The sequence below is a fragment of the Falco punctatus genome, assembly GCF_963210335.1.
Source record: "Falco punctatus genome assembly, chromosome: 2".
Taxonomy (NCBI): Eukaryota; Metazoa; Chordata; class Aves; order Falconiformes; family Falconidae; genus Falco; species Falco punctatus.
The window spans coordinates 91,435,690-91,448,759 of NC_137581.1; the positions used below are offsets into that span (position 1 = coordinate 91,435,690).

At 35.6% G+C, this 13,070-nt stretch overlaps 1 protein-coding gene across 2 annotated transcripts in view; it reads left to right on the forward strand.

Annotated features, from left to right (window-relative positions):
• Window positions 1-13,070, forward strand: part of MAP3K15 (mitogen-activated protein kinase kinase kinase 15) — a 100,707-nt gene that overhangs the window by 68,346 nt on the left and 19,291 nt on the right. For both annotated transcript variants that reach the window (XM_080377611.1, XM_080377612.1), the window contains exons 9-16: window positions 628-787; window positions 1,405-1,555; window positions 1,969-2,076; window positions 2,987-3,036; window positions 6,009-6,104; window positions 7,700-7,787; window positions 11,556-11,689; window positions 12,393-12,520. In XM_080377611.1, coding sequence (XP_080233737.1) covers window positions 628-787; window positions 1,405-1,555; window positions 1,969-2,076; window positions 2,987-3,036; window positions 6,009-6,104; window positions 7,700-7,787; window positions 11,556-11,689; window positions 12,393-12,520 — 915 coding nt within the window. The remainder of the gene's footprint in view (window positions 1-627; window positions 788-1,404; window positions 1,556-1,968; window positions 2,077-2,986; window positions 3,037-6,008; window positions 6,105-7,699; window positions 7,788-11,555; window positions 11,690-12,392; window positions 12,521-13,070) is intronic.

A 13,070-nucleotide genomic window follows, 5' to 3' on the forward strand; every position in this document is an offset into this window, starting at 1 on the left:
CACAAGGTTTGTGTTGTCTCTGAACTGGGAGATCCACAGGAAGTATTGCCTGGAAGGATCTACCAGGACAGTAACTAGTTGTCTACCTAGAGTCACATCTTCCATGTAGACGCACCACTATATACCTATAAAGAAATCATATGATAGAAACAGATTTACAGTTCTTCCTAGAAAGGTAATAGGTGAAAAGTATATTTGGAATCACATCCTGTCTGAAACATATACTTGAACCTCAAAAGGGAAGAAGACAGGAGTGGCTTTAAATCATACTCCAGGGTAGACTTGTGTAAGCCTCTAGCCATTGATCCCTTGCAGTAGGTGCAGATCTTGAGGATACAGTGATGCTTACACTGAGAATCAGGAATCAAACAGCCGAGACCGATAGCACAAGAGGTTTTTCAACACCATGTTTGGTAGGAGGTTTGGCTGTCTGAACTGTATAGGGGATGTTATTTGCAGACCCAGCCTCTGTGCTGGGTAATGTTTTTTTTTTCTGGGGAAAACTTGCTCCACTTTATCGCTAATGCTTAATCAAGTCCTATTAGTTTTCTTCTGATAGACTTAGCAGTAAAAAAATCTCATTAGTGTTTTACTGATAGGAAAATATGCTTTATTGAAATTTTACAGGTGTGCGATTAAACAGTTTATTGGGAAGAAAAGGAAGCCTAGAAAAAATGAACAATTACTGGGATGTGGGACAGTTCTTCAGTGTGAGCATGCTGGCTAATGATGCTGGTAAAGCAGTACAAGCAGCAGAGAAACTTTTTAAGCTGAAACCTCCAGTGTGGTAAGTGATAGAAGGCTGTAACTCAAGTACCCAACTGTAAGGAAATACACAAATTGTAAAAAAAATCTTGTAGTCACTTGAATATCTTGACTGGATTTTTCCATCTTAGATTGTTTGTAACTGACTTTATACTCTGTTCTTTTATTTTGGGAAGAAAGGATGTGTGTGTAAAAAATTAAGTTATCCATCGTTAGTTTTATATCCCATTGAAACACATGTTTTAAAAGAAAGAAATTGGAAATTAGTGGTGATTCATTGTGAAACAGTTGTGTAAAGATTGTGAAAACTCTTTTCAGGGTTTGGGTAGCTGCTGCTTCCCTCCTCCATCTTCTAGCTCATAATGTCCTGTCTAATCACCATGTAACAACTCATGTAACTACCTTTTTGCAAAAAGATACTGTTCATGAACATCCATGTGATCTTATGACTTAAAGTTTTGACTGAACTTGCTATTATTTCCAGAAAAGTGTAAAGATCAACACAATTGTTTCCATTATGGTAGCTTTTAAAGTACGTTTAATTTTGCAGTTAATTTTTTGGATGTATAAGTCAGTTAAGTTAGAATCTGGTCAAATTTTCTTTTCTCTCTGTTAACTCACTGATTCAATACATTCTAGGTACTTGAAATCATTAGTTCAGAATCTGATGCTAATTCAGCGTTTCAAGAAACTCACCGTAGAACATTCTCCTAGACAAGAAAGATTGACTTTCTGGCTAGATATAATTTTTGAGGCAACAAAAGAAACAACTAATGGACTGAGATTTCCAGTAAGATACTATGACCAAACAAGTGTTACATGTCTTCTGTTTCTGGATAGGCTATAACAAGCATTGGAAGACTCTAAACACAATATTTACATACCTAACTGCCTGTTATTTCATTGCATGAACTCAAACCCTGTATTCTGCTAATCTTTACTTCATAAAAAAACCCCACCATTTAACCCACTACCCTAAAAGCATCCTAAGAAATACTTTTAACTGTCCTACAACAAATTGTGATAATACTGTTTTGTTGCACATAGGAACACAGCCTCTTCCTGCCTTGTCTTGCCCTTCTCTCTTCACCTGGAAATTTTTTAGGCCTTACTTTGAGATTAGCCATTGTCTATAGCAGAGCATGTGAAGATACTGTCACGTATTAGCTGCTGGTTTATTAAGGAAAAATACTCTCTTTTCAGGTTTTGGTGATAGAACCAACTAAAGTCTACCAGCCTGCATATGTTTCAATCAACAATGAAGCAGATGAGAGATCTCTGTCTCTGTGGCATGCCTGTCCCACTGAAATGGTAAAACTACCAGCAGATATGTTTCATGTGTTCTGATTCGTTGTACTTAAAGTCACTTTTTTTGCGTGTAGGTTTTGGAGCACTTTACAATAATTCAAATATTGTTACATTTCTGTGAAGCACAAGCCTCAATATCTTTTTTGTGCACATATGGGAGTTGACTTTTTACAGAGAAAGTAAAAGGAGGGACTACAATTAGAACTCAAGTGACCTCTAGTTAAGATTTCAATTATCTTGACCATGTGTCTTAGAAGCGCTTGGGTTCTTTGGTCTGCTCGTTATATTTCTCATTAAAGTCGCATAATTTTTATTAAGGTGCAGCTCAAAGCTAGATAAAAAGCAAAGATAAAGCCTAGCATTGTGTTTAATGTTTTAGAAATTTTAAAGTCTTACAATTATAAGACTAGAAACAAGAAAAAATGGCAGCCTGTGACAAATAAGCATCAAGAGATAAAAAATTCGTTGTCTTGGATTACTGGATAATCCAAGGAGATTAGGAAAGGAGTAGGTACAGTTATGGACAGTGTAATCTCTTAAAAGTGAGAAATACATTCCAGATTTCAAGTCAAAGTGAAACTGAAATTATTTCAGCACCCCTTCTTAACATCAGAACAGAGTAGGTGGAGAATAGATTAAAATTTTAGAAAGGCAAAGCATGGAAAAGAAGCATGTTAGAGCCTTTACTTCCACTGTGCACCATTTATATTATTTTTTCCTCGGTGAATAAAACAACAGAGTATGGCCTTTCTTTACCTATACATCAATCTTATTTGAAATTTGGGGGTAAGAAAGAAAGAAGGGAAAAGAGACATGTTGGAAAAATTTTATTTTGCTCACCATGCTGTAACTTTGTTTCCAATAGTAAGTCAAGGTTGAGCTGTGGTTGATTGTAGCTCTTTGTTCTCTACAGAAACAGATTCACGAATGGAATTTTACAGCTTCTTCCATTAGGGGAATAAGGTTGGTATGTCAGAAAACATTTAAATGTTTTTTTTATATGATTTATGTTTTATATTTCCCTTAAGTGGGAAATCTGGATTCTACCCTAAATCTCTGCGTTGCATTGCCTATTATAAAAGCTTGTTCAACCTGCCTCGAAATGTCAACACAGAAGAGTATGCCTTTCCATGCATGGGCAGTGCTGTGTGTTTCTCATAAGACTACTCATCTGAGAGAGGTGTGTGGACATGTGTCTACTCTGGGAGACTTCCCTGTTTTCAATTGCATACTTGCTTTTTATATATTTTTCTAAAATTTTCAGTGAAGTTACTGCCATCTCTGTATTTAAAAACAAGGAAGGCAGAAGAGCCCTTAGCTCTTCTTGCTTCCTTCTGTAAGTGAAAGAATGGTTTGTCTGTTTTTCTTTAAGAGAAGGAAACTATGGTATCTATTTTTTTGTTTGGAATTCAGAAATTCTTTTGATATGTCTAAAAACCTACCAGCTAAACCTGGATTATTACAGGCATGGACATAATTTGCGCTAAGGAAAGAATTCTTGAGCTGGAAAGAGATAGCTAGTGGAGTTACTCAAGGACTAGCCTCTAAATAGTTAAAGTAGTTCCATTTTCTGATGCCTAGATTAATGGAAATGCTAGTCACAAATAAATGGGTCCAAATATTAGTACAAAAGAAGATCAGAATATTGCATAGAAAGATCACGGTTGTTCTGAGAAGTGAAAGGATAGAAAAGAATCACATATGGTATATGCAAAATACATGACAACATCTAGAAGCTAGCTTATATATCTCCAGCTGGGCTACTTTGCTGCCAGGAAGGTCAGAGGCAGAGCACCAGGAGAGAAATCAAAATTAAACCTATCTGTTCAGCCTGGCAGTGTGTCTATGGCATTCTTGCTCTCTGTCTGCTTATGCAGACTGTAGCTAGGAACCAGAGGAGCCATAAGAACAGGGAACATGAGGTGGGCTTTTGCTTTCTCTGCGAGTTTGTGAGTCACTATGCTGGTGGATGTGGCCTTTTCTAGAGATGTAAATGGCTGTTGGCTTGGGCTATTTGTGTAAGTGTATAAGCTTAAGGGCTTGAAAAACTCTGATTCAAGTACAAGCATAAATTCAGATATGTAATGAGTTCTATAGTTCTCAAAGCAGAGGGCTTCTGGGCTGTGATTTTGACCCTAAACACCTAAGTTTTAGGTCCCAAGTTTGTCTTTTATGAACTTATCTATAGATAACTATAATCTACTTAAGCAAATAAGCTCAGTGAAAAACTATTTCTCTGAATAAGGTGAGCAGTGATTGCTATGAAAGCCTACAATTGTGGATTTGGACATAGATTCTATCATAACTTCAGTATTCTCTTCTAAAAAAAGCAGGTTTTGGTTTAATTGAATTCAATGTGATATTTTATTCTACTGCTCCAATGCAATGTAAGTGGATGTGCAGTTGTCATTACTGAAGTCTGTGGAGCTGACTGAGCATAACTCAGCGTAATGTTTGTGAAACGTTATTAATTACTTTCAGTCAACACGTTCCACAGAAATTAATCTTTGAGAAAGATAACTTAATGAAATGGAAGCAAGCAATTAATTTGCTTTGATTCTTAATCACTGCTGGGGATTACAAAGCTCAAAGAGGCAGTCTTTTTAAACTTAATGGAATTAGATGTTTGCTTTGTATGTGGCAACTTACACAATTGCTATGCTGTTGAAATTGCTTTAGTTTTAAAAAAATAAATTAGTGGTCTCAGTTAACTTATACTCTATCAAAACCCTTAAACTGTATTTATGCTAACCAGTTCATCTTATATATCATATACGTTACACTATTTATGGTATGGTATTGTTACTCAGATACTATCTTGTCTATCCTGTATTTGCCCTTGAAAGAATCATCTTGCTTTGTCTCTTAGTTCTCATATCAGCTATACCAGAATGAAGCTACAAAATGGCATAGTGTATTTTCACATAGCTCTGAAAAAAATCTTCTGGAAAAATTCTAATTTTTTGGAACATCTGTTCATGTAGCCCTTAATGATGCTACAGCAAGTTGGTCTTGTAACATTCTGCAACTTTACTGTAGTCTACTGTCATGTATTTTAACTAATTGGCTCAACAGAGGCTAAGCAAAATCTGTGTTTGACTAAATAGATCAGGTAAGAATCTAATCAATTTTATTATTTTAATGGACAAAAATTACGAGAATACCTTAACGAACATAACAACTTGGCATTTATGTAGAATAACAGTGAAGTGCAATTGTTTGGAATAAGATATTAATTCCTAAATTCACTTTCATATTGATACTATGTCTTATGGCCTCTTCACTTTTCAGTTCAGTGCATTTAGATGGGATATATATGACGCTGGCAAGACACAATGTGTAATAAATGATCACTTCGTCAGAATTGTTGCAATTATTGCTGCAGTTTGGAATAAATATTGGTTATGCCAAAACTTCTTTATCTGTCTTAAGACCATAAAAACTATATACTGTGAAGGATCTGCTACACTGTAGGTGTTTTGCAGTTCAGTTTTACCGTAGGAGTGATGGAATTATAAAAACCACAAATAGTTGTCAAGCTTAAAAGAAAGGCTTTCCTGATGGCTAGATTAGTGTCAAAGCAATTCGCTTTCCATTGAGGTATCATCAAATACCAAGAAAACTCATGGAACTGCGTAAAAATGGAAAGGGAGGCAAACAACAAACAAACCTCAAAATACTTCAGATAAATTATTAGGCTACTTTGTTAAAATACTAATTTATCAAATTGGAAATGGATAATAGAATATATAAATAAACTCAAAGCTTCTAGTTGTAAGGAAAATGCATATAATTGTGTTCTGTCTCTCTGAGGTAGTTAACTGAAAAAGATGTTTGCCAAGTGCTCATAATTTAAAAAAAAATTAACTCCTCCTTGTTCTATTTCTTCTAATAGTTACATCCAAAATAATATTTTCTTAATGTGAATTTTACAGCATTTCCAAGTTTGATGAACGATGTTGTTTTCTTTATGTTCATCACAACTCTGATGACTTTCAAATCTACTTTTCTACAGAAAGCCAATGTAGTAGGTGAGTTCAGTTTGTGTGGGTATTGCATGTTAGATCTATGTCATAAATAAAAATGATTTAGTAAGGGTTGAAAGCTGACATTTTTGCTTGAGAAATTATTTATTTCTTCACTTCTTTTTCTTGATGAAGTAGCAAAGAGCTAAACTCACTGATATTTAAGGTGATGAGAGCACTATCCCGTTACACTTGTTGGCTGGTTCTGATCGGTTTACCTGCAGGTGATTAGGTCTGAGAAAAGGCTTGAGTAGCTTATTCTAATTTATAACTATTATCTTCTTTTTCTGTGTCTTGGCCATGTCATGTAAGGTACAATATTGGATATGGTTCCCTTATGTATCTGTTCAGTTTGATTTAAGTAAGAGCAACAGAATTTAATAGAAGTTTCTAGCTTATATTGTGTCACAGATACCTGTTACTGTTTGCACCTGTATTCAAACATTTCCTGATGATAAGTTGTCTCTGAACAGTAAGTACGCTAACTGAATTTCAGACCTAAATCTTTACAAACCAAATTCTTCCTAGATTTTTGGCATATAAACCTTCTGAATGAAGTAGGAGTGATTTGTTAATGCACTTAATATTTGGGGTTTGATGGTACATTTATTTTTCTTGCAATAATTATTATTTATGTATTGCATGGAATAAACTCAGGTTAAAGAAAATTGTTAGCTCTGCAGCATGCATTACATAAAAGATAGGAAACACTAAAAGTAATGTTACCTGCTCAGCTTTGATTTGGCATTGCAATTTGTGAGTTATGAAACATAGTCATATTTTTATGCATTATTCAGTGTACTACAGGAGTCTGTTCCAGAGAGGTGTGTCTATTAGTGAAAGAAATATGAATATTTTATAATAATTGTTAACTATTTGTTGTAGAATTTGGGGAAAAGTGAGTGGCTTAGGCAGGGAACTACAGGAAAAAATGGTCTTGTACTTAAGAATCTTCATCCCAGAGAACTAGATGAAACTAGTTAAAGCTGTTCTTCAAAACATGTTATTACATTTATATTCTTAGCTTTCTGGATGCCTGTCTAGAAACCACAAAATCTGGTTTTTAGAAATACTGAGTAATCATAGTTGCAATCAAAGTCCATAAGAACATTGAAATTAAACTGAAGGTAATAGAATTCTTAACACTACACAGATGGAGAACTACTCAATATGATGTTGCAAATTTAACACTACTGAATGGAACCACTGAAAATCAATACTTCATTTTTTAATGTCTCAGCTTATTCTATAATTACATTTGTAAAGACAAGACCATACTAAGTACTTTCCATCAGTGTACAGAAAAAATATTTGAGTAGGATCTACAAAGATTTTACTATGCAATTACAATAACAAGCAAATATTGGGTTCTGCTACAGCAAATAAAAGAATTGTATAAATGAGTAGGCTTTTCAGTGTGTGTTTGGTGTTCTTCCTCATTTAAAATAGGATAAATATGGAGAAAAGTAATGAAAGAAACCTATGAACATGCTAGTCAGGTTATTAGCTTGAAAGCAAAGCCTACCTTGCAAAGAATCTGTTTAATCTCCTTCCAAAAGGATATTTTTTCTTTGATCCTGTGTTATTTATTGCTTTTTTAGATTCTGTGGGTTGGTGAAAGAAATTTTGTCTGATGCAGTTGGTAGTACTTTGGAACTAGAAGGAGAAATAGATGGAGACACATTGGAGGTATGTCAAGGATAAAAGATCCAAAATCTCTGAAACTTGTCCTCAGTCTTCCCTGCACTTCCATATCAGTATACTAGAAAGACAGGAAACTCCTTAACTGTACATGAAATTTCAACTCTTACAAAACTGTTTGTACACAAGACTTGTATTCACTAGAAAAAATGCATTTTTGATTAAGTGAGCCTCTTATTATTGAAAACTGTATGAATCCCTAATGAAGGTTGTTACTGTTCTTATATTTATGTTGCAAACAATCTGTTGATGAGACTCATCTGATATCAGCTGGATTAAGTGGATAGAAAAGGTAAGATATTAAACACATTCTAGGAAAAAGCCATTTAGCAAAGGTACTTCAGTTTTTGTAGCTGGTACCTGATATTATTACTACTCCAGATTATTTCATTTGACAGGCTTTTTCTGTCACAGAGATTTGTGGATATTCAGAACAGATTAATCAATTATGCTTTTTATTTATCACTGAAATACCCATTTTAGGAACCTGTAGCTGTAGGCTTTCTTTATAGTCAGTACAGAGGGGAGAAAAAAAGAAAACTTGGAAAGAGTTATTCATATTTTATGTAGGCTCAGGTCAGGGTAGGCGAATCCATGTCTTCATAAATGGACGCATAGCAAATATCCAGATTTGTAGTACTAAGTACATATCCTGTGTTTCTGTTTATTTGTTTTGAAATCTGAAAAGCCATAACTTTTATTTGTGGTCAAGCAAATTCAGTCAATCTGTTTAATAAGTGTAAAAACCCTGCTACCGTTTGTTTGAGCTGGCTATCTTTCTGATTATGTGTCATTCCAGCAGTTCTCTTAGGCTTACATTTCAGAGCAGCTCTTTATCATAATGAACCTTTTGTAGTACCTGAGGCTTCAGAAGAGGATTAAGAAAGCAGACCGTCTATTTTACTGTTGAATGTTATTGCATATATCGAGGAAGATGAGGTTTTGCACTGAAGCTTGTGCATAGCGTTCACAGAATTCTCTCCTCAAGTGAAAAGAATGAGATATGCAGCTATTAAGCCCAGCTTAACACATACATCTGTGGTGTCAACACAGTGTCAGGGCTCTGCCTTGGCAAAGATAGGGTATTATCTATAGCTGCAGATTCTATATTACATACCTATGTACATAGCTAATAGCAAGACAATCTCCAAACCCCACAATCTGTCCAACTATTAATCTTTCAGAGGAAGTGCACTTGCTGTAGCTTGAGCCTTTTAGAAACTGAACTGGGAAAATCACTTGGGAATGCACAGCAGGAAACAATCCTGCATGAATCAGTGACTTATGGAGAAATGACTACAGAAATTAATTTTGAATCTAAGTTATATCATTCTATATATCTTGAAGTTTTCACAATTATCACCTTGTACTTACTGTCTTAGGTTAGTACATTGAAACAGAAATCAAGGTGCAGAAGGGGAGGATTAATTTATTTAGGTTATAAATGAGCTAAGATGCTTAACATCTCCCTGCAGCCTGAGATCTTGCATTTAAGAAGAGACAACATGGACAGTGAAGCTTTGTATGGTCTTGATAGGCTTAACAAGCACAGAGAAAGCAGAAGTTCTTACCAGTAATTAAACACCTGTTTATATATAGGGAAGAGGAAGAAATAACCTTGAGCACAGTCTGAGGGAAGAAAATCTGATTTCAGTCAGAATTCTTACAAGAATGTTGTCCCAGGGTGTTGTGTATTTTGGATTGTGGTATTATTTGAAGGCAATTACAGTTTGGCTCTACAGCTAACAAGGATTTGAAAGAAGAGTGAGTGCGGCCATCCTTTCTACCTTAGGGTATTCACTTCTGGATTTTAATATTTAATGAGTCCCTATCACTTTAAGACTACCTGCTGTACCCCAAATAGGATATGCTAGATCAGAATCTGCCCTACCACGTTCATGGAGAAGGTCAGCTATGAACACTTGTTTATTCATACCTAACGGTTGAATTGCACATCCAGTGGATCACGTAGCCAGACTTTTGGCAACCAGCAGTAATTTATTCAATCTTTGTAGCTGTTGGAAAGAGAGGAGGCAAATGTTAAGTGGCATCAAGTATATACAAGAGTATTAAACTGTCTACTAACTAGCACTGAACTATAAATCTCAACAATTTTCATGTATCCTGGGATCCAGACTAGAGAACGTAGGTTTCTGCACACTAAAGATAGAGTTGGCTTAGGGCCAGTCTGTTGCGGATAGGGTTGCTGTCAATCTTAAATTCTGCAATGTGACTGCTGTCTTTTTTCTGCACAGCTTTATCTATGTGATAGCTGTGAAAGCTGGATATGCTCCTACCAAAGAACCTGAAAAGTTTTACATACGGCGTTTTGGGTCAGTTATGCCTATCATATAACAAGATTATGTTATGAGCTATGAAGTGCTGAAACATGGAAAACGAAACTGTACTAAAGCTGTGCTAATGCAAGTTTAGTTCCACTGAGCAGAATACGCGAATATGCTGTTAGGATAAACGACAGACGTTTTTTCTTTAGCACACTCCATACAGCGGCATGAAACTTGCCATCTTTGCTGAGGTGAAGCGGGGGGGCAAGTCAGTGACACATAGACATTGCGATGCCAGAGCTGTCATACGAGTTGGGAGGACACTTCAGAGAAATAGATTTCGAGGCTGCATTCTATATGAGAGAGTCTTACTATTGAGTGAAGCAGAAAAAGTGGTCATGACAAAAATGTCAATAGTTACGGTTGTTGTAAAAAGATTTGTTGGCTGGTTGGTTTTTTTCTTTTCATAGAGAGTTCATATGAAGCCACAGAGAATACCTTGCAGTTTTCCCATATGGGACATCCTCTTGGATTTGGAAACATACTGTGGGGGAGGTCTGTGTATTCCTGACTAACATCTGAGGCTATGAAACTGTCCAATTCCTTTCTTAACTCTTTGCAAAAGTGTTTTTTTCAATATCCTTTATCAGTTCCCTGATTTGAATCAGAGGTGTGCTGCTTAACTCAACTTCCATAAAAAATTGATTTTATTTAGTGTCTGGGATGTACTTTTCTGCAGCATCATTCATCAACAGGATTTTTCACTGACCTCTGTAGTAGGAGAGCTATGTGATAAGATCACTATATGGGACAAGACCATGATTTGGTGTAAATTAGTGAAGCTTTATTGAAGTCGGTGAACCAGCAGTGACTTATTCACCTGGCAACAGCAGCAGTGGAAACCCACTACTTCATATATTTAATCATCCTTGGAGAAGATGAGCTTTTTTTTTTTTTTTTTTGCCTTTTGGAAAAGCTCATGAGGGGAATATGTCAGAAATTAATTTTGCTGTGACTAAGCTCAAATGAGAGTTTAGGGTCTTAAAACAGTGTCCACCGACTATAATATCACTTTTATCTATTGATTAAACCATTGGTTTCAAAATTATAGGTTATGTTCCATACATCTATGTATTCTGAAGACTCTGTCAGCAGTTCTTAGAGATGATACCTGAATGTGTTCTTTTGACAGCACTGTTCCATTGATTTTGTTTTAATGCTGTGTTCCTTGTTTGGTGAATGCATTTTGAAGTTGGTTGGGGAAGATTGTTTTGTAAAGCAAGTAACATGGAAATTTTACAAGTTGTATAACGCGCCAGGCTGGTGGGTAACCTGTACTACAGCTGTGCTGCAGCAGCTGCTCTGTGCTGTACTAACTCAGTATAGTACATAACTTGTTAAAGCTCTCTGTAATGTCAAATGTTAGCGATAACAATTTCTGTGCTGCTTTGTTTATCTTTTCTGCTTGCAGTATGAATATGATTATGATGAGAATGGTGACAGGGTAGTTCTGGGGAAAGGTACTTATGGAATAGTTTATGCTGGAAGAGACCTTAGCAATCAGGTCCGAATAGCCATCAAAGAAATACCCGAGAGAGACAGCAGGTAAGACCTCGTTTATTGTTGCATATATACGGCTAATGAAACTGCAGATGTCTGCTGACTACTTTGCTCTTCTTTGCATGTATTTCTATGTGGTTAGTTTGTAAAATCCCAGTATACTAAAATTCAATTTTATTCCCCCCATAGTATTCAACAGTACCCTTTTGAGAATAAGGACTTAATTATTTTTTTGAAAAAGTATGATATATAAAAAATTAATACTTTTATAACCTATATGTATATCATATATGATCTGAATATATATCTATATGATAACAGTTCAATAATCTATACGTATCTCATAAATTCTAGAATAAGACATATTTGGGGGTTTGGGTTGCAGTTGTATCTCATTTGTATTCTTTTTGGGGAGGGGGAAAACCATAAAAGGAGTTTTGGAGGCAAAGACAGTACTATGTAATGGTACAGAGGAAAGGCATGTTTAAATTCTTTGAGGGCATGCTGCTTTTTCAAGATTCTTCTGAGATCTGCCCCTGTACTTTTTCTGAATAGGCAGCCAGTCACACTGCATTTTGAAGGTCATTTGCATCGAGAATAAGATCAGTATCCCTAAAATCCATTCTGTTTACAAACTAGCATTTAAGCATAGCCTAGGAATTTTTTCTATATGATGAGATATGCCTCGATTCTTTGTTGGTTGGTTGGTTGGAGGTTTTGTGTTTTGTTGTTTTTTTTTTTTAAATAGGTATTCTCAACCTCTTCATGAAGAGATAGCACTGCATAAATATTTAAAGCATCGGAATATTGTCCAGTATCTTGGATCTGTTTCAGAAGATGGATACATTAAGATTTTTATGGAGCAGGTGCCAGGAGGTTAGTATCATTCTGAGCTTAGTCTTTCAAAGGAAGCAAGAGCAGTTAGGACTCTAAACTTAGTGAAAGCCAATAGATGTGCACTTAATATGTTTGTGCACTGTATATGGTTTTTCTGTTGAGATGTTAACTACAGGTGGCATTCTTCTCATATAAAAAATAATTTGAAATGTACGTGTCCCAGTACTCTCTCCCCATTCTGTAATAATTATAAACCTAGAGAAAAGTCATTAAAAGTATTTGGTGTCAAATACTCGTGTGGTATAAAATAATGAAGTTAGAGCTGTATAGTCCATTTAGCCTGAGAATCTGAATGATGGCTGGAGCTTTTAAGTTCCTGTTGAACAGTAACACTGACTGAGCAATTAAGTATATACAAAGCACTGCTATTTCCTAGGTAGATTAGAGGTAAATTTATATGCTTCCCTTGCTCATAATTTCCAGTTCTGCTCCTCCAGTCTTCTCTACATTTTAAGATGTTAAGTGTCTCTATATCCTTTTTAGGCTAAGTTTCAAGTTCCCTTTTGCTATTTGCTCCTCAGTGTCAAGG